The sequence below is a fragment of the Phyllobates terribilis genome, unplaced genomic scaffold (genome assembly GCF_046119375.1).
Source record: "Phyllobates terribilis strain yellow unplaced genomic scaffold, ASM4611937v1 Scaffold_5__5_contigs__length_657084704, whole genome shotgun sequence".
Taxonomy (NCBI): Eukaryota; Metazoa; Chordata; class Amphibia; order Anura; family Dendrobatidae; genus Phyllobates; species Phyllobates terribilis.
In genome coordinates, this window is record NW_027362765.1 from 430,343,874 (window position 1) to 430,370,115 (window position 26,242).

The 26,242-nt window shown below is 41.8% G+C and overlaps 1 protein-coding gene across 13 annotated transcripts in view; it reads left to right on the plus strand.

The window, feature by feature from the left end:
- The first annotated feature begins 1,496 nt into the window (after nt 1-1,496).
- The window catches only part of LOC141273442 (scavenger receptor cysteine-rich domain-containing protein DMBT1-like), a 253,334-nt gene continuing 228,588 nt past the window's right edge, over nt 1,497-26,242 (plus strand). For 4 of the 13 annotated variants that reach the window (XM_073685267.1, XM_073685271.1, XM_073685268.1 and 1 more), the window contains exons 1-4: nt 1,497-1,596; nt 3,058-3,075; nt 8,365-8,382; nt 23,550-23,570. In XM_073685267.1, the coding sequence (XP_073541368.1) occupies nt 1,533-1,596; nt 3,058-3,075; nt 8,365-8,382; nt 23,550-23,570 (121 nt within the window). In that variant the 5' untranslated portion in view covers nt 1,497-1,532. Of the gene's footprint in view, nt 1,597-3,057; nt 3,076-6,840; nt 6,905-8,364; nt 8,383-23,549; nt 23,571-26,242 lie in introns of those variants that run through there. The other 9 variants (XM_073685269.1, XM_073685273.1, XM_073685277.1 and 6 more) reach the window with 5 other exon arrangements.

Below are 26,242 nucleotides of genomic sequence, written 5' to 3' on the forward strand. Positions count from 1 at the left end.
AGAATGGTGTCACTTTTGGGTATTTTCTGTGATATAGACCCCTCAAACTCACTTCAAATGTGATGTGGTCCCTAAAGAAAATGGTTTGTAAATTTTGTTGGAAAAATGAGAAATCACTGGTCAACTTTTAACCCTTAAAACTTCCTAATAAAAATTGTGCTGATGTAAAGTAGACATGTGGGAAATGTTATTTATTAACTATTTTGTGTGACATATCTCTCTGATTTAAGGGCATAAGGATTCAAAGTTTGAAAATGAAAAACATTTCAAAATTTTCACAAAATTTCCATTTTTTTCACAAATAAATGCATGTCATATCAAAGAAATTTTACCACTATCATGAAGTGCAATATGTCAAGAAAAAACATTCTCAGAATCAGTGAGAGCCGATGAAACGTTGCAGAGTTATTACCTCATAAAGTGACAGTGGTCAGAATTGTAAAATTTGGCCTGGTACTGAACGGGCAAGCCGGCTCGGAGGGTGAAGGGGTTAATGTTAGAAAAAAAACTATTAAGTTTGTTTGCAGACAGACAACAAATAATAATGCAAATTTTCCATTGGCATACAGTGGGTGAAATAAGTATTGAACATGTCACCAATTTTCTAAGTTAATATATTTCTTTGCCCTGGTTGGCTGTATACATTGTCACCATGCGATTTGCAAGGACGTATCGCCACCAAAGCTAAAGTCCACACACTCAGCCAGGACCCCCATTTTCTTGTAGGGTGCTGGGGCGTGGAAAACAAGTACCTCGGCCATGGCTACCACCCTGCTCCACGTTACACTATCATCACCAACAATTTTTTTGTACAAAGTGTTAATTAAATTTAAGTCAGCGTGTTCAATACTTTTTTCCTGTGTCATTTTTTATTATTCACATAACTTAACTTATGGACATCTATGATTTGATTTATTTGCCTGTGTGAATTGGATGGGTTGTTACCGACACCTGACAAGAATGTCAATAGCACCTTTAGAAATATATTTACTTCGAAAATTTATGATGTGTTCAATACTGATTTCACCCGCTGTATCTGTCTTATACCTACTGTATGGAGTGTTCACAGGAGAAAACTGTCAAACAAAAGATAATTATGTGCATGGTTCCTATTGAGAAGGAAGTAAGCAGAGCATTAGGAGCACATGTGAGTTGGCACTTTATCGAGACCTGGGCTGTATGACTGGGACTATAGAATACAAGTTGTCAACTTAATGAGTTAAAGTTCCTTATTGGGTTTTTCCATTATGTGAGAGCTTTTAATGATGTATATGTATTATCTATATGTTATTGTTTATGTTTTTGACGTCTTTTCAATTATTGCACACAGTAATTTGGACGGAACAAGTTGAAGGGAAACTTCATTGCCAACATAGGAGTGTTTACTGGGAACTAAGACAAGGAAAATGTTAACATTGAGTACATCTCTCAATATATAAACTTCCTGCTTTTTTAAAGGATTAGCATGATTTGCCAACAATTATTTTCTTATCTATATAAAGACTTGTGTGCTCGTTCATTCATCAGTCATCATGAAGCCATTGACCATAGCACTCTGCCTTGTGCAGCTTATCTTGAACCTTCCCTCTACTCTAGGTGAGACAAGACAATTTTTTTTTGTTAGTTGTTCTGTAAAATCTAATATTATATTATATTTTATCTAGCTTTAAAGGGTTTGTCTCATCAGTTTATTGCCAGAGTTACCAGCCATCTTTGCAGTCCATCAGAAGCAACCAGTCTCCTAGGCAAAGAGCAGACGATAGCATGCTGTTTTTATGTTGCTTAGCATGGTCTTTTCACTTTTTCCCTATACAATCACAAATTTTCAAGGGAAATTGCTGTAACACATGCAATCCCGCTTGGCCTATCGTAATGGCCATGTAGCTTTTCAAGTGACGCAGCTGTTTCTCTGCAAGATTAAATGATTGTGTAGGGAAAAAGTAAATTGACTGTAGTGACTCAAGGCTATTACAGCTAGAAGCCAAAGTATGACCATTGTGTGTGAACGGAGCCTAAAACTAGGGTAACATGGCAGTACTTTCTCTCATCTGTCACACACTTATTAGAGTTTGCTCAGCATGTGATCCAATTTTCTCGGATGAGTACAAGATGGGAAAAAAAATGTTCTCCTTGTTCTCCATTTTGTCTGTCCGTGAAAATGAGACTGACCTAAAATGTCATCCAAGTACAATCCATTTTTTCCACTGACTCATTGATTGGCATGGCCAAGCATGAACAGAATGTCGGATGCTAATCAAGCATGCTGCGATTTTTTTCTCGGACCAACTCTCTCCAAAGAAAAAAATCGGACATGTGCACATCCCCTTAGAATAACATTGGTCCAATTGTGATCCGATAATTTGTCGAATCGCACTTGGACGAAAAATACAGCTATCTGCATGAGCCCTACAGCTGAGCAATTCTGTGGGCTGAAGGATCAGGGATGAAACTGCCCAGTACATGATTATGATCACTTCTTTAAGCAAGTATAGCTAAAAAATTAAAGACTTTAGATTGCTAAAAAACTTCAATGACCTAACATTAGCTGATAGTTATTGGACAAATATGAAGATATCTTCACAAAATGAAGCATTTATTAATATTGATGCATGAGGGTTCCTTTTCTATGCAGCATGTGTCACCTTTATCAACATAGATGTTGTGTTGTTGGTATGGCAAAGATTGTGAGACTTTGTTCTACAACAGCATGTTAGATGATATTCCGTTCAGACATTTCATATGTTTGATCCATTTGGAAAAAGACAAATGGAAGCAATGTCCAAAATGAAACCATTGCCTCACTGATGCAAACAGAACCAGGCGATCCTCATTGATTATTAAAGGGTCCATCTGGGTTTCATTTTGTGTCAGATTTTTAAAACAAGAGAAGTTCTGCATGTTGAACCGCCACAGATCTAGTATTAATGACCTAGCCTACTAATAGGTCATCAATATCAAACTAATGGACATCCCCTTTAATTATTAACAATACATCTTTTCTCTAATAACTTAGACAAGCAGACTACTGATGGCTTTTTACCGTTTCCCTCCTTACAGATGCGCAGACTTTATCTAGTAAGTAAAACATGCATTGAAGTGTAATAATCTACAGATTTATATATTGTGGCAATGTTAAAAGTATTCTTTAACACTTACATGTCAGGTATCTATATTGCACATTTGAAGCAATCTCATGTGTATCACAAATGTAAAATATTTGAAAACATTAAATATTGAAAAATAGTTGAATTACATTATTGTTATATTTATTATTAAGCCAACATGTAGATCAAATTATAAGGGTCTGTATGCCAAGGAAAGGCATTATTTGTAAGAGTCTTCACACTAACATTGTATTTATACTGCAAACTAAAGCCCCCGTCTCACATAGCGAGATCGCTAGCGAGATCGCTGCTGTGTCACGGTTTTGGTGACGCAACAGCAACCTCACCAGCGATGTCGCTATGTGTGACACTTTGCAGCGATCAGGCCCCTGCTGTGAGGTCGCTGATCGCTGCAGAATGTCCTGGACCATTTTTTGGTCGTTGCCCTTCTGCTGGTCAGCACACATCGCTGTGTGTGACCAGCGGGAGCAGCGATCAGGCTGGTAACCATGATAAACATCAGGTTACTAGGGGCACACGCGCACCTAGTAACCCATTGGTTATCATGGTTACCAGCCTGCTCCTGCTTCAGCAGGCTGGTAACCGGAGCAGGACATCGTGGAAAGATTCTTTCCACGATGTCGCTGCTCCCCTGATCGTTGGTGAGCCTGCCTGTTTGACAGCTCACCAGCGACCACATAGCGACGCAGCAACGGTCCCTGACAGGTCGTATCGTTGTTGGGATCGTTGCAGCGTCGCTATGTGTTACGGGGCCTTAAACAGAGTGATAGTTATCTGCTCACACTTAGGTCTTTGATGAGAGTTACTCGTGGAGCTGCCCACCAATAAGTTTTAGAAGCTGACAGAATGTGAAAGATGTTATTCAATGCAAAGGCAAAAAACACGTTTTACCAATATGGGCAGATTCATGCTGCGATCAGTGATTAAAAGATTATTCACAAAATTGCTTGCTCCCAGAGATTCTTAGAATGGGTCTCTAAATCCCCAAAATTAGGCTCTGCAGAATCCCATCTTGAATGGAAAGGAGGTGCACATGCCTGACCTCCAGCAGTCACATGAATGATGAATGGAGAGGAGGTTGCGAACCTTTGCTCCATTCAAGATAAAGCTCTAGAGAGTCGGTTCTCTGGATCAGTGGGGACCCCAGCTGTCTGACATATAGAGGACAGCTTTGATCTTTAGGAAGAACTTTTTAGCAGGTCATGTGATGGAAAGCTCTTATTTTGGACAGGCATTTGACAAGTGTTGATGGTATAGCATTGTCTACTCTGGCAAGCTCTGGTCACAGACTCAAGTACAGACCGGTACAGTGTCGCTTTCACCACAAGAGCAAGGTCAAATTGCTTTCCCCCAAGAACTGGTATTTCAGCATATAATTAACTTAGTACTATTTATTAATGACAAACGGGGCATTTGCATGTTCTCCTTATCAACCATAGCGTCATAAAAAATACTACATGCTACTCCAATGACTCCTAAAACTAGATGACTTCCCTCTAGTTTGAAATGCAAATCACAGCTTTATTATAAATATACACAATTTTAGATTCCTATTATAGTTTGCAGGTTAATTAGCAGTGGCTGACCCAATAGTAAAGGGATTTGAAATACATCATAAGGCCATGTTGACATGTTCAGTATATGGTCAGTATTTTGCATCAGTATTTGTAAGCCAAAATCAGGAGTGGAACAATCAGAGGAAAAGTATAATCGAAACCACTTCTGCACTTATCACCCACCTCCGGTTTTGGCTTACATATACTGATGTAAATATTGACAAAGTACTGCAAATATTGTGTGAACAATGCATTACTATGGACAGCTAAAGGCAGGGCCAGTTTTAGACAAAGTGGGGCCCTGGACACAAGTTTAAACTGGGCCCCAAATGCTGATATATTGCACCATCACACAGAAACATTTCGGTTGTATTTAAATGCGCTGAGTTCAGGTCGATAAACAAGTGTAATCGATATTGAAGTCATTCGATGCTTGTTTCCCAGCCTCTTTACACCGACTGAGGAAGATTGTCTACAGTTTTCAACGGGCGATGTGCTGCTCAGAACAATGATTTTTGTTCCGGCTTGAACAATCTAATCACTCGATGAAAAGACAGCATTTTGCTTGTTTAGTATAATACACCCCATAATCCTTCATATAGTATAATGCACACCATAGTCCTCCATATAGTATAATGCACACCCCGTAGTCCTCCACATAGTATAATGCTCGTCCTTATAGTATAATGCTCCTCCATAAGTATAATACACCCCATAGTCCTCCATATAGTATAATGCCCCCCATAGTCCCCCATATAGTATAATTCACCCCATAGTTCTCCATATAGTATAATGCATCTCATAGTCCTCCATATAGTATAATGCACCCTATAGTCCTTCATATAGTATAATGCACTCCCCATAGTACTTGATCGAGTATAATGGAGTCCCATATAGTACATATAGTATAATGCACCTCTTCCCCACATAGAGTAATAGAGTATAATGCAGCCTCTTCCCCCATAGAGTATAATGCAGCCTCTTCCCCCCGTAGAGTATAATGCAGCCTCTTCCCCATAGAATATAATGCAGCCTTTTCCCCCATAGAGTATAATGCAGCCTCTTCCCCATAGAGTATAATGCAGCCATTTCCCCCATAGAGTATAATGCCGCCTCTTCCCCCATAGAATATAATGCAGCCTCTTCCCCCATAGAGTATAATGCAGCCTCTTCCCCATAGAGTATAATGTAGCCGCTTCCCCCACAGAGTATGATGCAGCCTCTTACCCCACAGAGTACAATGCAGCCTCTTCCCCATAGAGTATAATGTAGCCGCTTCCCCCACAGAGTATGATGCAGCCTCTTCCCCCACAGAGTATGATGCAGCCTCTTCCCCTACAGAGTATAATGCAGCCTCTTCCCCCACAGAGTATGATGCAGCCTCTTCCCCTACAGAGTATAATGCAGCCTCTTCCCCCACAGAGTATGATGCAGCCTCTTCCCCTACAGAGTATAATGCAGCCTCTTCCCCCACAGAGTATGATGCAGCCTCTTTCCCCTACAGAGTATAATGCAGCCTCTTCCCCCATAGAATATAATGCAGCCTTTTCCTTCACAGAGTATGATGCAGCCTCTTCCCCCACAGAGTATAATGCAGCCTCTTCCCCCACAGAGTATGATGCTGCCTCTTCTTCCACAGAGTATAATGCAGCCTCTTCCCCCATAGAATATAATGCAGCCTTTTCCTCCACAGAGTATGATGCAGCCTCTTCTTCCACAGAGTATAATGCAGCCTCTTCCCCCACAGAGTATAATGCAGCCTCTTCCCCCACAGAGTATGATGCAGCCTCTTCTTCCACAGAGTATGATGCAGCCTCTTTCCCCTACAGAGTATAATGCAGCCTCTTCCCCCATAGAATATAATGCAGCCTTTTCCTCCACAGAGTATGATGCAGCCTCTTCCCCCACAGAGTATAATGCAGCCTCTTCCCCCACAGAGTATAATGCAGCCTCTTCCCCCACAGAGTATGATGCAGCCTCTTCTTCCACAGAGTATGATGCAGCCTCTTCCCCCACAGAGTATAATGCAGCCTCTTCCCCCACAGAGTATAATGCAGCCTCTTCCCCCACAGAGTATAATGTAGCCTCTTCCCCCACAGAGTATGATGCAGCCTCTTCCCCCACAGAGTATGATGCTGCCTTTTCCCCTACAGAGTATAATGCAGCCATTGACCATAGCACTCTGCCTTGTGCAGCTTATCTTGAACCTTCCCTCTACTCTAGGTGAGACAAGACTATTTTTTTTGTTAGTTGTTCTGTAAAATCTAATATTATATTATATTTTATCTAGTTTTAAAGGGTTTGCCTCATCAGTTTATTGCCAGAGTTACCAGCCATCGTTGCGGTCCATCAGAAGCAACCAGTCTCCTAGGCAAAGAGCAGACGATAGCATGCTGTTTTTATGTTGCTTAGCATGGTCTTTTCACTTTTTCCCTATACAATCACTAATTTTGAAGGGAAATTGCTGTAACACATGCAATTCCGCTTGGCCTATCGTAATGGCCATGTAGCTTTTCAAGTGACGCAGCTGTTTCTCTGCAAGATTAAATGATTGTGTAGGGAAAAAGTAAATTGACTGTATTGACTCAAGGCTATTACAGCTAGAAGCCAAAGTATGACCATTGTGTGTGAACGGAGCCTAAAACTAGGGTAACATGGCAGTACTTTCTCTCATCTGTCACACACTTATTAGAGTTTGCTCAGCATGTGATCCAATTTTCTCGGATGAGTACAAGACGGGAAAAAAAATGTTCTCCTTCTTCTCCATTTTGTCTGTCCGTGAAAATGAGACTGACCTAAAATGTCATCCAAGTACAATCCATTTTTTCCACTGACTCATTGATTGGTATGGCCAAGCATGAACAGAATGTCGGATGCTAATCGAGCATGCTGCGATTTTTTTCTCGGACCGACTCTCTCCAAAGAAAAAAATCGGACATGTGCACATCCCCTTAGAATAACATTGGTCCAATTGTGATCCGATAATTTGTCGAATCGCACTTGGACCAAAAATATGGTCATCTGCATGAGCCCTACAGCTGAGCAATTCTGTGGGCTGAAGGATCAGGGATGAAACTGCCCAATACATGATTATGATCACTTCTTGAAGCAAGTATAGCTAAAAAATTAAAGACTTTAGATTGCTAAAAAACTTCAATGACCTAACATTAGCTGATAGTTATTGTACAAATATGAAGATATCTTCACAAAATGAAGCATTTATTAATATTGATGCATGAGGGTTCCTTTTCTATGCAGCATGTGTCACCTTTATCAACATAGATGTTGTGTTGTTGGTATGGCAAAGATTGTGAGACTTTGTTCTACAAAAGCATGTTAGACGATATTCCGTTCAGACATTTCATATGTTTGATCCATTTGGAAAAAGACAAATGGAAGCAATGTCCAAAATGAAACCATTGCCTCACTGATGCAAACAGAACCATGCGATCCTCATTGATTATTAAAGGGTCCATCTGGGTTTCATTTTGTGTCAGATTTTTAAAACAAGAGAAGTTCTGCATGTTGAACCGCCACAGATCTAGTATTAAAGACCTAGCCTACTAATAGGTCATCAATATCAAACTAATGGACATCCCCTTTAATTATTAACAATACATCTTTTCTCTAATAACTTAGACAAGCAGACTACTGATGGCTTTTTACCTTTTCCCTCCTTACAGATGCGCAGACTTTATCTAGTAAGTAAAACATGCATTGAAGTGTAATAATCTACAGATTTATATATTGTGGCAATGTTCAAAGTATTCTTTAAAACTTACATGTCAGGTATCTATATTGCACATTTGAAGCAATCTCATGTGTATCACAAATGTAAAATATTTGAAAACATTAAATATTGAAAAATAGTTGAATTACATTATTGTTATATTTATTATTAAGCCAACATGTAGATCAAATTATAAGGGTCTGTCTGCCAAGGAAAGGCATTATTTGTAAGAGTCTTCACACTAACATTGTATTTATACTGCAAACTAAAGACCCCATCTCACATAGCGAGATCGCTAGCGAGATCGCTGCTGTGTCACGGTTTTGGTGACGCAACAGCGACCTCACCAGCGATGTCGCTATGTGTGACACTTTGCAGCGATCAGTCCCCTGCTGTGAGGTCGCTGATCGCTGCAGAATGTCCTGGACCATTTTTTGGTCGTTGCCCTTCTGCTGGTCAGCACACATCGCTGTGTGTGACCAGCGGGAGCAGCGATCAGGCTGGTAACCATGATAAACATCAGGTTACTAGGGGCACACGCGCACCTAGTAACCCATTGGTTATCATGGTTACCAGCCTGCTCCTGCTTCAGCAGGCTGGTAACCGGAGCAGGACATCGTGGAAAGATTCTTTCCACGATGTCGCTGCTCCCCTGATCGTTGGTGAGCCTGCCTGTTTGACAGCTCACCAGCGACCACATAGCGACGCAGCAACGGTCCCTGACAGGTCGTATCGTTGTCGGGATCGTTGCAGCGTCGCTAAGTGTGACGGGGCCTTAAACAGAGTGATAGTTATCTGCTCACACTTAGGTCTTTGATGAGAGTTACTCGTGGAGCTGCCCACCAATAAGTTTTAGAAGCTGACAGAATGTGAAAGATGTTATTCAATGCAAAGGCAAAAAACACGTTTTACCAATATGGGCAGATTCATGCTGCGATCAGTGATTAAAAGATTATTCACAAAATTGCTTGCTCCCAGAGATTCTTAGAATGGGTCTCTAAATCCCCAAAATTAGGCTCTGCAGAATCCCATCTTGAATGGAAAGGAGGTGCACATGCCTGACCTCCAGCAGTCACATGAATGATGAATGGAGAGGAGGTTGCAAACCTTTGCTCCATTCAAGATAAAGCTCTAGAGAGTCGGTTCCTTGGATCCACAGCTCGGTTCTCTGGATCAGTGGGGACCCCAGCTGTCTGACATATAGAGGACAGCTTTGATCTTTAGGAAGAACTTTTTAGCAGGTCATGTGATGGAAAGCTCTTATTTTGGACAGGCATTTGACAAGTGTTGAAGGTATAGCATTGTCTACTCTGACAAGCTCTGGTCACAGACTCAAGTACAGACCGGTACAGTGTCGCTTTCACCACAAGAGCAAGGTCAAATTGCTTTCCCCCAAGAACTGGTATTTCAGCATATAATTAACTTAGTACTATTTATTAATGACAAACGGGGCATTTGCATGTTCTCCTTATCAACCATAGCGTCATAAAAAATACTACATGCTACTCCAATGACTCCTAAAACTAGATCACTTCCCTCTAGTTTGAAATGCAAATCACAGCTTTATTATAAATATACACAATTTTAGATTCCTATTATAGTTTGCAGGTTAATTAGCAGTGGCTGACCCAATAGTAAAGGGATTTGAAATACATCATAAGGCCATGTTGACATGTTCAGTATATGGTCAGTATTTTGCATCAGTGTTTGTAAGCCAAAATCAGGAGTGGAACAATCAGAGGAAAAGTATAATCTAAACCACTTCTGCACTTATCACCCACCTCCGGTTTTGGCTTACATATACTGATGTAAATATTGACAAAGTACTGCAAATATTGTGTGAACAATGCATTACTATGGACAGCTAAAGGCAGGGCCAGTTTTAGACAAAGTGGGGCCCTGGACACAAGTTTAAACTGGGCCCCAAATGCTGATATATTGCACCATCACACAGAAACATTTCGGTTGTATTTAAATGCGCTGAGTTCAGGTCGATAAACAAGTGTAATCGATATTGAAGTCATTCGATGCTTGTTTCCCAGCCTCTTTACACCGACTGAGGAAGATTGTCTACAGTTTTCAACGGGCGATGTGCTGCTCAGAACAATGATTTTTGTTCCGGCTTAAACAATCTAATCACTCGATGAAAAGACAGCATTTTGCTTGTTTAGTATAATACACCCCATAATCCTTCATATAGTATAATGCACACCATAGTCCTCCATATAGTATAATGCACACCCCGTATTCCTCCACATAGTATAATGCTCGTCCATATAGTATAATGCTCCTCCATATAGTATAATACACCCCATAGTCCTCCATATAGTATAATGCACCCCATAGTCCTCCATATAGTATAATTCACCCCATAGTTCTCCATATAGTATAATGCATCTCATAGTCCTCTATATAGTATAATGCACCCTATAGTCCTTCATATAGTATAATGCACTCCCCATAGTACTTGATGGAGAATAATGGAGTCCCATATAGTACATATAGTATAATGCACCTCTTCCCCACATAGAGTAATAGAGTATAATGCAGCCTCTTCCCCCATAGAGTATAATGCAGCCTCTTCCCCCCGTAGAGTATAATGCAGCCTCTTCCCCATAGAGTATAATGCAGCCTTTTCCCCCATAGAGTATAATGCAGCCTCTTCCCCATAGAGTATAATGCAGCCTTTTCCCCCATAGAGTATAATGCCGCCTCTTCCCCCATAGAATATAATGCAGCCTCTTCCCCCATAGAGTATAGTGCAGCCTCTTCCCCATAGAGTATAATGTAGCCGCTTCCCCCACAGAGTATGATGCAGCCTCTTACCCCACAGAGTATAATGCAGCCTCTTCCCCTACAGAGTATAATGCAGCCTCTTCCCCCACAGAGTATGATGCAGCCTCTTCCCCTACAGAGTATAATGCAGCCTCTTCCCCCACAGAGTATGATGCAGCCTCTTCCCCTACAGCGTATAATGCAGCCTCTTCCCCCACAGAGTATGATGCAGCCTCTTTCCCCTACAGAGTATAATGCAGACTCTTCCCCCATAGAATATAATGCAGCCTTTTCCTCCAGAGTATGATGCAGCCTCTTCCCCTACAGAGTATAATGCAGCCTCTTCCCCCACAGAGTATGATGCAGCTGTAGCACCCTGAGGATTCGGCTGCTACAGGGGTATTGCACCTCAACCCAGAGGTGTGATATTCCACTCCCGGGTAAGGATGGAGTATGGATCTGAGCTCGGTAGGCTGCATGCACTACACACATCCCATTTCCGAGGAGCAGACCGACGGTACTCCCACTTAGAAATGTGCAGGTACGACCGAGTCTGTTCCTGGCTGGAGTGGGAGGGGGGTGGAACATCCCAAGTAGTGTAGGGGCAGATAGGGGGAGCAGCCTGGGTAAAGATAGGAGCTCATTGGGTGCTGGTCACCTGAGCTCACACATAGAGGGTGTATATAAGGTGGGCACCATCAGAGAACAGGGTCAGTCTGTCAGATTAAGAAGCAGAGGAGGAGCAGAGAAGCCCCAGAGAGAGAGAGAGGAGAAGAAGGAGAGACCCAGAGGGGGAAACAGAAGAAAGGACTCTAAGACCCCAAATCCAATCCACGGGTGAAGAGTCGGCATCAGGGTACCGGAACCCAAGCTGGTGGGGGCAAAAACACACCCCAGCCAGAGACCGGAGGCCGTGGGCAGCGTCTGCCACGGCCACCCACCATATCCACCACGAAGGCATACCATGTGGAGGGTCAGGGAACCCAAGGCCAAGGGTCTCCCAACAGAAGGCCCGAGGGAGCTGGACCTGGGTGGATCACTAGTGGGGACGGCCAGAGAAAGGACAGAAGGAGGGCTCAGGGTCACGCTCCGGACTTGCTTGGGGGTTGGCTGGATCCAGGACCTGGTGGATGCAGCACGGCTCGGGAGGTCACTTGAAGCTGGAGTGACCGGAACATCAGCAGTGAGTAAATACCCTAAACTGCATAACCCGACTCTGTCTTCCTTTAACATCTACGCTGCACCACCACAACCCCCATCCTCTGCTCCTGACCCCCTGAGGCTATACCCCACCCGTTGGGGGTTATACCATCACAAGCTGCACCTACACCATCAGCCTCAGCGGACCCTGCTGCAGCGGCGGCCATAGTGACCGCAATACAACGGGTGGCGTAGTCTACAATAAAGAACTTAATAACATCTGTAGGACTGCCACATACAACTGAGTTTGACACCCTGGGCACGGACCGGGTCACAGCCACTCGGAAGACTACAACCCCCATCTGATCCGGCTCCGGATATTCCCCCTAAAAGAATATGGCCCAGGGGGTGCGTCACAGCCTCTTTCCCCTACAGAGTATAATGCAGCCTCTTCCCCCATAGAATATAATGCAGCCTTTTCCTCCACAGAGTATAATGCAGCCTCTTCCCCCATAGAGTATAATGCAGCCTCTTCACCCACAGAGTATAATGCAGCCTCTTCCCCCACAGAGTATGATGCAGCCTCTTCTTCCACAGAGTATGATGCAGCCTCTTTCCCCACAGAGTATAATGCAGCCTCTTCCCCCACAGAGTATGATGCAGCCTCTTCCCCCACAGAGTATGATGCTGCCTTTTCCCCTACAGAGTATAATGCAGCCTCTTCCCCCACAGAGTATGATGCAGCCTCTTCCCCCACAGAGTATAATGCAGCCTCTTCCCCCACAGAGTATAATGCAGCATCTTCCCCCATAGAATATAATGCAGACTCTTCCCCCACAGAGTATGATGCAGCCTCTTCCCCCACAGAGTATGATGCAGCCTCTTCCTCCACAGAGTATAATGCAGCCTCTTCCCCCACAGAGTATGATGCAGCCTCTTCCTCCACAGAGTATAATGCAGCCTCTTCCCCCACAGAGTATAATGCAGCTTCATCCCCCACAGAGTATGATGCAGCCTCTTCCCCCATAGAATATAATGCAGCCTCTTCCCCCACAGAGTATGATGCAGCCTCTTCCTCCACAGAGTATGATGCAGCCTCTTCCTCCACAGAGTATGATGCAGCCTCTTCCCCCACAGAGTATAATGCAGCTTCATCCCCCACAGAGTATGATGCAGCCTCTTCCCCACAGAGTATAATGCAGCCTCTTCCCCCACAGAGTATAATGCAGCCTCTTCCCCCACAGAGTATAATGCAGCCTCTTCCCCAATTTTTCCAATGGGTGAAAAAACGCTGAAAGAAGTGACATGCTCTATCTTTAAAAAAAACATGCAAAGAGTAAAATCCTGAACAAAAAAAAAAACCATGATGTGTGTATGAGATTTCTGGAATCTCATAGACTTTGCTGGTACTGAAAAATGCAGCTGAAAATTTGCATAAAAAAGGTCTCAAAAAACGCTTAAAAAAACATAATTTGTGAACATAACTTTACATCCATGGTAATACAGCAATTCCAGTTAAAATGTCCAAAATACAATTGTCTCAGTCCACAATATTCCCTTCCCGGGACAGTAGTTCCACTGCCTTTGTGCCAGCATAGTCTGTAGTCACAGTCCCCCATCATCCAGACCAGGGTTCCCCAACACCAGTCGTCAAGGCCCACCAACCGGTCATGTTTTCAGGATTTGCTTAGTAACGCTTGGTAGAAGGTCTGTAATGTTCCCCAATGATAATCCGCATGTGCTGTGCACATGCTGCGGAAATTTCCGCTGCGGATTATCATTATGGAAAAATCTGCAGCACTACCAATTATTTTGCGTAATCGCTGTGTTTTTGCCGCCATTGACTTGCATTGAATCGCTTAATATCCACATGACTACATGTGCACATGTGAATATTAAGTGATTCAATGTGCGGATGGTACCCGGGTCTGGAGAAGAGGAGACTCTCCTCCAGACCCGGGTACCAAAGTACCTGTAAAAAAAAATAATTTAAAATAAAAAAAAACATTATACTTACCTTCTGATGGCCCCCGGTCTCCTTAGTGATGCGTCCCGGCTCCCCGGCAGCTCGCGATGGTCTAAAAGGACCTTCCATTACGTAATTTAGTCATGTGATGGGTCACGCAACCACTGACAGCGGCGGTCGCGTGACCTGTCACATGACTAAATGACGTCATGGAAGGTCCTTTTAGACCATCGCGAGCCGCCGGGGAGACGGGAGAAGGAGACCGGGGGACATCGGAAGGTGAGTATGAGGCTATGTGCCCACGATGCAGAATTGAAGCAGAAAATTTCCGCAGCATTTCTGCATGTCCTTGCCAGTAAAAACGCATGCGGATTTTAACACGCGTTTTTGAAGCGATTTTACATCCATTGAGTAGGCAAATCCGCATGCGGAAACACACAAATAATGGACATGCTGCGGATTTTTCCACACAGAAAATCCGCTGCAGAAAATTCCGCAGCATGTGTACAGAACATGAGGATTGTCATTGGGGACCATGGGGCACGTATTACCAAGCGTTTTAAAAGCGTTTCTGCTGCGGAAATTCCGCAGCAAAAGCGCTTGAAAAACGCATCGTGGGCACGCAGCCTAATATTTTTTTTTAATTTTTTACCATTTTTATTCTTTTTTTTAACTAACTTGGTCACACTATATAAAATCCATGCCGGTTGCATGGATTTATATAGCGTGACCAAGTTGTCAAGCACTTTTCCAAGTGATGCTAAAATCGCTTGGAAAGCGCTTGACATCCCGCATGCGAAATTGCATGTGCAAAACGCGTGACAAACGCTTGTCTGTGGCTGAAAAAATGCATGTAAAATCCGCATGTACAATCCGCATGTGTTTTTTCTGCCAGGGAGATGCAGAAACGCTCAGGAAAAATCCAGAGCATTTCTGCATCGTGGGCACATAGCCTAAGAGTGAAGGGTATTTCAGCAGCTCATGACTGGTGACTGCAGGTGAGACCCCCTGTGGTGATGACTCCACTGCGCCTACTGTTCCCATTCACGCAATGGGACTAGTGGCTGTTAGAACAATAGTTTAACCCCTTGGCAACCTTGGGATTTTCCATTTTTGCATTTTTGTTTTTTGGTCCCCTTGTTCCCAGAGCCATAGCGTTTTTATTTTTTAGTCAATATGGCTGTGTGAGGGCTTATTTTTTGCAGGATGAGTTGCACTTTTGAATGACATTACTGGTTTTACCATATCGTGTACGGAAAATGGGAAAAAAATTCCAAGTGCGGTGAAAATGCAAAAAAAGTGCAATACCACAGATTTTTTTTTAGCACATTCACTGAATGCTAAAACTGACATGTCCATCTTATTCTCCAGGTCATTATGAGTTCGTAGACACCAAACATGTATAGGTTCTTTTTTATTTAAGTGGTGAAAAAAAATTCCAAAGTTTGCTAAAAATAAAAAAAAAATGGCGCCATTTTCCAAGACCAGTAGAGTCTCCATTTTTCTGGATCTGGGGCCGGGTTAGGGCTTATTTTTTGTGCGCCGAGCTGAAGTTTTCATAGATACCATATTGGGGTAGATCCGATGTTTTGATCGCCCGTTATTGTAGTTTATTGCAATTTTGCGGCAACCAAAAAACGTAATTCTGGCGTTTAGAATTTTTATTTCATTACGCCGTTTACCGATTGGATTAATTCTTTTTTTATATTGATAGATCGGGCGATTCTGAACGCGGCGATACCAAATATGCGTATTTTTTATTTTATTTTGAATGAGGCGAAAGGGGGGTGATTTAAACTTTTATATTTTTTAAATTTTTTTAATATTTTTAAAAACATTTTTTTTTCACTTTTTGCATGCTTTTATAGTCTACATAGGAGACTAAAAGCAGCAAGTGACCGATCGCCTCTGCTACATAGAGGTGATGAGCAGATCACCTCTATGTAGCAGAAATGCTCCTGTGCTATGAGCGCCGACCACTAGGTGGCGCTCATAGCGATCTTTACATGACAACCACTGGGGTCTGCTGTAGACCCAGGGTTGTCATGCCCATGCATCGGTGACCCGCGATCATGTGACGGGGTCACTGATGGACGTGGTAAGTGACGCGCTTCCGGCGCGGCAATGTTAAATGCCGCTGTCATAGATTGACAGCGGCATTTAACATGTTAACAGCCGCGGGTGGATCGCGATTCCAGCCGCGGCTGTTGCGGGCACATGTCAGCTGTAATAATCAGTGTGGGCTCAGAGCTGGAGCCCGCGCTGAATGGGGGGGGGCAGCCTGGTGAGTACTAATACACCACAGGCTGTAAAGTGGTTACGATCCCTGAGATATTAACGAGATTAGCAGAATTTACTTTTACCTTTAGCAATCTTCCTCTGCTTACTGTCACTGAATGGAAACATTGACTCTTGAAGTTGAACTGATGAGCAAACAAATCACCAATGAGATTACTTGAATGCTTGACATTTTACAAGTGAAATTAGTGCACATACTGACGAACAGGTTGAACTCTATCAAACATAACAAGTAAATCACTAATAAAACATCTCTTAGAGCCGGGGACTCTGCTCTGCTTCCATTAGTCCAATAGTCTTAGAACAAGGCCACCTCTTCACAGTCAGTATTTTACATCAGTATTTCTAAGCCAAAACCAGGAGTGGATGATAAATACAGACGTGGTGACATGTTTCTATTATACTTTTCCTCGGATTGTTCCACTCCTGATTTTGGCTTACAAATATGGAGGTAAAAAACTGACCAAATACTGAATATGTGAACGTGGCCTTATTCAGGGTTCACATAGCGTTTGCTACTACATCAAGTGGCTCCTTTGGGACTTACGTCCTAACCCCTGCAAGACAAGATGTGGGTATAACCGATGATGGGGCCATTGGCTATAATGATGCAGATGGAGTCACAGTGTGTTCTGGCGTGCATAATTTTTGGCCATATACTCATAGTTGTGGTGGGCAGGAACAACTATGTGGCACCCCTGAGGGTTCAGTCACCACAGAGGTACTGCATCTCACCCAGAGGTGTGGTATCTCACTCTCAGGTAAGGATGGAGTACTGCCCGGGACCCAACCACTTGCATACATTACACTCCACTTCAGAGGGCAGGGCGAGATTGTTCCTAGAAAGAACACAGTCCCTGGTCCCTGGCTGGAGGGCGGAACCATGTAGTGCGTGTAGGAGTAGGAAGAAGTTCAGGGGAGCACGTGAGAAGAAGGATATAAAAGAGGGAACAATCTTGAAAGGACAGATCAGTCTGATAGGAGAAGTAGTGGGAGCAGGAGCTCTGCAGGAGCTCTGCTCCGGAGGAGCGAGCCTGAGTGAGAGAGGCCCAGGAGGTGAGACTGAAGAGAGGAGAGGAGCAGAGAGGAAGGCTCCAGAAAGAACTAGGGGATCCTAGGGGTGCAGGAAGTGCTGGAGGCCACCTGTACGCCCAAATCTACCAGGACGTGGAAGGATCTGGCCGCAAAGGGGACCGGCCCCTAACTAGTGGGAATTACAACATTCAGCTAGTAACTGTAACTTGGGTGACTAGTCCAAGTAGCAGATTCTCCTGATCCGGCTCCTGGAGACCTTCATCATAATCTAAAAAGACGAGTGGCATGGTCCTTGCCTGGTTTTTAAACAGTACCTGTCATCAGGATTTTATACTCCAAAATAATAGCATATGCTGTTTGAAAAAGGCACTTTAATACTGATTTAATCCTCTCCTTGCCTGCAGAAATTCACTATGCTGTTTTGCAGAAATCTATAGTTGAATTTGTATGCTAATGAGTTGCAAATGCAGTGGGGCTGGACACTGCACTTGCAGCTCTCCTGCCCCTCTCCTTAGTCCCTGCCCACTGCCTGCCTCTGACTGACAGGTCACTGAAACAGAAGTGTCCTGTCAGTCTAACATCAGACTGACGATGCGGGTGAGAAATAGGCAAAGATGGCAGAAGAGCTGTAAGTGCAATGTTGAAACCCACTGCACTTGCAACTCATTAGCATACAATTTCAACTTTGGACTTCTCAAAATTGCAAAGCAGATTTTTACAAGCAAAGTAAGGATTTGATCAGCTTTAAAGAGCCTTTACGTACATGTTCTTAGCTTGGGGTATAAATTCTTAATGACAGGTTTTCTTTAAGTTTGCTTTCTCTGAAACGCCACAAACTCTATAATGCAATGTTCCCACTGATGGATAAAAAGACACAACCGTACTCATAAAAATGATGCTGGAGTCGTCTGCTCAGGTAGGAAGTGAAAGACTATTTATGTAATTTGTTTGCTATGTTAATGTGCACCAAATGCATACCTTAAAGATGTTAAGCTCTTATATAAAATCCATAGTGCTGGGGTCATTCTATTAAAAGGGTATTCTCAAGTTATAAATAGCTATAATTAGCTAGAGAGCATGAAAATAAGAAAGTTTGCAATTTACTTCCTTTTTCTATCTGCTTTTGTTCACCAGCTGTAAGCTTTTATTTTACATAGTGCACAGCTTGTTTCCAGCTAGATAGACCACCAGACCCTGCCCAGAGCCTGGCCTAGTGTGTGCAGTAGCTACATTCGAAGAGTGGAGTTAACTCCTAAAATCCCTTCCACTTCTCTCTCTACACCATTGATTTCTATATAGCAGTTAGCTGCTTACCATCTTACCCCAGCCTTTCAGCTCCTGACGTGCTGCTCTTATCAGTCCTGTGAATTTTACAGCTTTCACAATCTCGAGCAGTGTGCATGTTCAAATGCGTTACCTTGTACGGAAGGCGCTCTTCTTCCTGCCCTCTGTGTAGCCTTGTGGAGCAGGAAACTTGTTACTCACTGGCGACTGCACACAAGTTTCCTGCTCCACAAGGCTACACAGATGGCAGGGATTACTGCACCTTCCGTACAAGGTAAATTGGGCAGGCGAGGGATCCGGCCGGGAACTGCACGTCACAGGGCAGGGGGGGGGGGGATATGGAAATTAAGTTAATAGGTGAGGATTTCTTTGTGTCCCCCGGACAGGAAGCTTGTCAAAACTAATTTAATAAAAAGGTATTTCACAGCAAGCAAACCTCTAATATGGGCCATACAGGTAAGTATAGATTCACATTTCTATCACCTGAATGCCCATATTAGAGGTTTGATAGGTCCCAGGTGGGTGACAGATTCCCTTCACATCACTAGCAAGACATTGGAGGCAGTTTAATATCGAAAAAAGATGTGACAGGTTCCCTTTTATCTATTTTGCGTGGTATGACTACCTGGATTAAAGGAATAATTATTCAAAGTTTAAAAATTGTTAATTTTTAGAATTTTTTGTCAAATTTCTGATATTTTTATAAATAAATGCAAAAAATATCGACCTAAATTTATCATCATAAAATATGACGTGTTGCAAAAAAAAAAAAAAATCTTAAAATCACTGGGATATTTCCACATATGGACAGATGTCAGATTTAAAAAAGAATTGCCTGATCACTAAGGCTATGTTCACACATCATGGTTTTTTCAGTGTTTTTTGCTGCAGATTTTTATCAAAATTTTCAGCTGCCTAGAATTCTCTATTCATACATATTTTTTTTTTTGAGTCTTGGTTGGGTTTTTGGAAACTAGAGCATGTCATTTCTTTCAGCATTTTTTCACCCATAGGAAGCAATGGGTGGTGAAAAAAACGCACCAAAAACGCACCAAAACGCAGGTAACATTTTTTCAGCGTTTTTTTCAGTGTTTTTGGTGGCAAAATAGAATGGGGTTCTTTTGTTTTTACAGAAATTTATGTACATGCATAAAAAGAAACAGAGGGACAGTGAAAAAACGCTGAAAAAACGCTGAAAAAAGCACCAAACTGCAAGAAAAATCTGCAGCAAACCTCCCTTGTGAGATCAGGTTTTGCTGCAGATTTGTGACGCAAAAAAAATCATGAGGTGTGAACATAGCCTAAGGGGTAAAATGTATACTGAATATCCTACATATGAAATCCAATGATGATATTAGCTCTGAGGCATTTAGCGTGACTTTATTTTTGTTTTCTTTTAATCTTTATTGATTTCTGTGATTTCTGTCACAGATACTTATTAGTGAGTAAAATAATACTTGATATTGAAAAGCCAAACTGAATTACTGTAATGTCAGATATCGCTTCTAGTCAGTCTTCTCCCATGTGGCCTCATCTCATCACTTTTAATATTTCATAGTTAACTAATATTTAAATCAAATTTTTAGATTATTTATCCTTTTTATTTTGTATTGGACATGAGTTAGATTTTAGCGACAACTTCAAAAACACAATCATTGGGGTCTGATTTATCCAAATTGTCCTTTGCTGTCCTTGCCCATAGCAACCAATTACAGCGCAGCTTTAATTTTACCTGAGCTGTTCCAGGAATGAAAGCTGAATTTTGATTGGTTGCTATGGGCAAGAAAGATAATTTCCTTTCAGACAGTTTTGATATGTAGGGTCTGTCCAATTAAGTTTTTAAATGTTAGAAAAATGTACAGGTGCATCATCCTTAAATGTGACACATCATGAAATATACATTTATGTCTGATCTTAAGATATCCTATAAGGAGAATGGGAACTGTTTTTGAGCCAGACCTCTTGAACAAGGCTATTGTTGGCATCTTCTGGTTCCCGCTTTATTTAGGAGCCCTAATAAGTTGCCATATTGGTATATAGGACCTTTACTTTACCTCTACATAAAATCAGAAGCGTACAGAGGAATACCGAGCTTTTTCTTTCAGATTCAATACTGATTTGAAAAATAATGGTGGCATGTCGCATTTGACTAAATAGGTAATATTCGCTTCTAGATGTAGTGTAAATACTGCACTTTTTTCTGCTCCTTTTTGGGGGGCAGAAAATCCGCTGCATTTATCTGTCCAAGCAAAGTGTATGTGATTTTATAAAAACTCACGCCCAATGTGCATCTAAAGAATGGTGCGTTTTTGGTACGATTTTTCTCCATTTATGAGGAGCCTGAAAAAACATATAAAAAAGCATCAAATAAAGGAGAAAATGAATCAAAAAAGTGCAGAAAAATCACAATAATCAGAAAATATTTTTATTGTGCATTTTTGTGCAAGCACCTTCAGAAAACATGCGGATAGAAAGTAGTAGAAAAAAAACTCAGCATTTATGCTACTTGTCAACACAGCTAAAGGCCACATTCACACGCCCATGTTTAATTAAGTACGTGAAAAAATAGTACCTGTGTCATTAAAGGTTTGGATCAGTGTGGGATCAGAGTGTCATCAGTGTTTGATCCATTCGTCCATTTTTACCATCAGTGTGTCATCAATGTTTAATCAGTGTCCGTTTTTACCATAAGTTTTCCCAGATGGATAAATAAATTACAAATCTTCCACTATCCTTTGCAATGTTAAATATGTACAGCATACGGAAGCCATCCATGTGCTGTGCATGTTTTTCACGGACCCATAGAAAAAACGGTCACGTTTCCATGAGTTTTACATGAACACACAATCCGTTAAAAACACTAACATGTTTTTTTAATGCAAATTAAAAGCTGCTTTTTACAGTACCAGCAAAAGCTGAGATCTCAGAAGTCTCATGCACACGCTTGTTTTTTTTTCCTGACTGAATTGGAAAGCTTCTGCAGTTTTGAAAACTGCTGCATATCACTTCTTTCAGTGTTTTTGCAGCGTTATAGCAGCATTTTTTCACCCACAGAAAGCAATGAGTAAGGCTGTGTGAACACTATGCGTTTTCAAGCGTTCTTGATGCGGAATTTCTGCAGCGTAAACGCTTGCAAAACGCTTGGTAATACGTGACCCATGATCCCCAATGAAAATCTGCATGTTCTGTGCTTATGCTGCGGAATTTTCCCCAGCGGATTTTCCTTGCGGAAAAATCCGCAGCATGTCCATTATTTGTGCGTTTTTGCATGCGGATTTGAGCGTAAAAACGCTGCAAAAAAAGTGTGTAAAATCTGCAAGCGTTTTTGACTGCCAAGAACATGCAGAAACACTGCAGAAATTTTCTGCTTCATTTCTGCATCGTGGGCACATAGCCTTAATGCGTTTCTGCATGCGGATTTGAGGTCCCAATGCATTCGAAAAACGCAAGTCAAATCCGCATGTAAAAACGCTGCAAAAACACGTGTAAAATCCGCAAGCGTTTTTGACTGCATTTCTGCATCGTGGGCACATAGCCTTAGGGCAAAACAGCAACAAAAATACAGCAAAAGTGTTGGCATCAGTTTTTGCGGTGTTTTTTGTGTGAAAAAAATGCAGGTACACCAGGGTGGAAAACACATTTATTTTTGTGACTTTCTCAAATTTAAACAATAATGTTTGGGTGTCCTCACATGAGCATGGGTGTTAGTATTAGTACTGTTTAATTAAATTAGTGATATGTCTTAAAGTAAAGAAAGCTTGACCAACTCAATGCCCGACCAATATGTGAAATTGAACAATGCCCAACCAACTCAATGCCCCACCAATGTGTGAAAGAAAACAATGCCTGCCATCTCAGTGCTCTGTCAATGTGTTAGTTAAACCATGCCTATCCAATTTAAGTTCACCCCACTGTTTTTTTACAGTTGCAATTGTTTATTCTTTCATGAACTCATATGAACTTTTTGTTCAGAATAGTCACTATTTTTTCAAGCATAAATAACTTTTTTAACCAAATTATTTGATCAATTTTCTCTTTTTTCCAGAAATGACTTAAAGTTTCACATACGTCTTGCATTGGTGTTCTAACACCTTCATATTTGCATGGTGGAAGCAAAACAGAACTTTGGGATTCTGAAAAACGCAGCAAAAAAACCCCCCAGCAAAACATGCTTTTTGTCTGCAGTTTTTTTACTGCCGAGAGATCAGGTTTTGGCTGCAGAAAAAAGCAACGTGTGTACATAGCCTAACAGTGCCAGATTGGAAGTGCACAAAGCAATATAGGGTTTCTGCCAGTAAGACCCCTTAAAGGATATCATTTTTTCCCCCTGTAATATGAGCCAAAACAAAATAACGTGCTGAGTGCACTGTAAAATCCGTGATTTACTGGCGTATTACTGCCAATGATCATCTGGTTGTAAATACCAGTTTTGAAGGTTGTATTAGTGATTACAGTACATTTATAGTACAGTTACTGTAACTTACAAGGGAGGTTCTTACTGAAGTCATTCACTTTCCCATCTTATCCATCTGGCTTTAGTGACACCCATAGAGATGTGAATATTTTGATATAGTAGAGCAAATACTAAAGTAAAATAACAGGATATATATGTATATGATTTTTTATGTATTATTTTACAGGCACTCCATTTCCGCATACAGGTAAATATATGTCATTTACATAAAGTGATAAAAGAAGATTTTTCAACAACAAGGCATCTGATATGAGACATACAATTAGAACTTTTTTCAGTAGTCTATAACCTGTATGCCCATAATAATAGTTTAGATAGGTCAAATGTGGTGACAGATTCCCTTGAAATAGTTTACTAAACAGTTAAATAAAATGTAAAATGTTATGCGTTCCCAATGTATGTCAAAAGTACACTTTTTTTATCTTTTTTTTTTTTACTAAGGATGAGTGAATCGATTAGAAACAAATCCAATTAGTTTAGAATTTCCCAAATTTTTAGTTTACTAGCAAATGCAAATTTTGGGGGGAATTCAATTTATATGAATTCAGCAAAATGGTCATACTCACCTACTCACCTAGCTGCCCTACTACCACAGCCCCCACCAATCCCCCTTTGACTTCTTGAGGGACCTTCTCTGCTGTCTCTTCTTAACTCTTTCCCAGCACTTCCAGTGCAGGTTAGGCCTTAGTCTGTCTTCAGACACCATGATGTGCACCGTCCCCCACTGGGCAACGCATGTTTTGACATCATGACACTAATGTGCGCTGAGACCTAGCTAGAAGAGGTGTATGGCGCCGAAACAGAGCAGATACCTTAGAAAGCCAGGGGATGCGTGACGGGGAGCTGCGACAGCATGGATAGATAGGGTGTTAAGTCAGTATGATATTTTATTGTTTTTTATTCCCTTCCTCGCTCATCCATTTCTTATGCGTTGGGGTTGAGGCTCATTTTATTACAATAAGGGCTTGATTTTTTTATGAGGCTATTTGTAGTTTTGGCATCTAACATTTTGCCACATAATGTACTGAAAAGCATGAAAAAAATCCTATTGAGGTTAAATTCTGAAAAAAATAGCAATTCTGCCATTGTTTTTGGGAGGTTTTCATCCAGTTGCATTTCTTTATTCTTAAAACAAGGGAAGATTTGGAGTTCTGTGAATCAGCTGCCCTGGAAACCATTTTGGATCAATATGTCTTATGAGCAGATTTGCTGTTTATACCTTGACAGCATCATATGGAACATACTGTATGTCCAATCTACACTGCAAGCAATGTATATATAGAACCTGAGAGGTTGGGAATTTAATGATACAATGCAGCCCCTTTGAAATACTGTATAAATGTATATTTTCAGACACTACCATAGAACCTCACAGGAGAGTGCTACCTCAAAATGGATAAAAGGAGCACACACATACAGTAGATTAATAGTAGCTCCATATGAAGCAGAGCAATAAGAATGATAATAATTGACTAGAGACTTTTCTAAAGCTTACAATTATTGGTATGAGATGTTTGTATAAGTTTTGACTAGTTTTCACTTGCAAACAGCCTTGTAGCAAAATAGGAGATCTATTTTTTTAGCAAAAAAAAATAAATAAAAGTCATTTAAGAAAAGAAAATCACAAACAAAAAAAATCACCAACCAGGACCTACATTTGCCCCAGTCTATAAATGGATAGGAGTGCCTTACTGATAGTAGAAGGATATCAATGGATTACTGTGAATGTAGCTCTAATATTCAAGAATAGAATCAATGAAGTTAGATGAAGCCGTTGAACCAAGAATTAAAGGGAACCTATGACATGGGGAAGCCCAGCAACTAGGGAGAGTGGAGACCCCCTAGGCAGATCTAACACCACCCTAACTCCCATATCGTCCCTAAATAGGTTCCGCACCTATTGCCGAGCAGGATACCTTAGCCCTGGCTGTACCTAGAGCTAGGCCCTATGTAGGGAGTGTGGGGGGGGTGAGCACTAGTCAGTCCCACTGCAGCTAAAGACAAACAAGGAAAACCGAGAAGGAGAAACACTTAGCTTTGAGAAGACACCAGAGAGATCATGACTACAATCCACAAAGAAACTCCAAGAAAAATCTAGCTGACTGCTAGCAGTCCATGAACAGAGGAATTTACTCTATCACCGGTGATTCTCTGGAGAAACTGAGGGTATTTAAAGATCCAGCAAGGGTGTGTTAATTAGCAGCAGAAGGTGGAGATCACCACTAAGTCAAAGAGAGGGAGGAATGATGAAAGGATCAAGAATGTGTCCGCAAGGCCAAGCGCAGCGAACTTCTATAGCCGGATCCAGAATGACTGTCTGTCAAACCTGACACACCCGTAACAGTACCCCCTTCTACGAGTGGCCTCCAGACACTCTGTACCAGGTTTCTCTGGATGAGAGGCATAGACAGAATGAACCAACCCAGGGTCATTCACCTCCGATGCTGAAACCCAAATCCTTTCCTCCGGACCATAAACACTCCAGTGCACCATGTACTGAAGGGAATGACGTTGAAGACGAGAATCCACAATCTTCGAAATTTGGAACTCCAAATTGCCATTAACCATGATTGGGGGATGGCGGCTGGGGGGAGGACTCAACAGGTACCACATGCTTCTTGAGCAGAGACCTGTGAAACACATTGTGGATCCTAAGAGCCTGAGGTAACTAAAGACAAAACGCTGCTGAGTTAATGATGACGGTTATTTTATAGGGACCAATAAATTTAAGTCCCAGCTTCCAGAAAGGAACCTTCAACTTGATATTTCTGGTAGACAACCACACAAAGTCATTCATACTTGGGTCCGGACCTGGCAAGTGTTTCCTGTCAGCCATACATTTGTATCTGTCTCCCATGA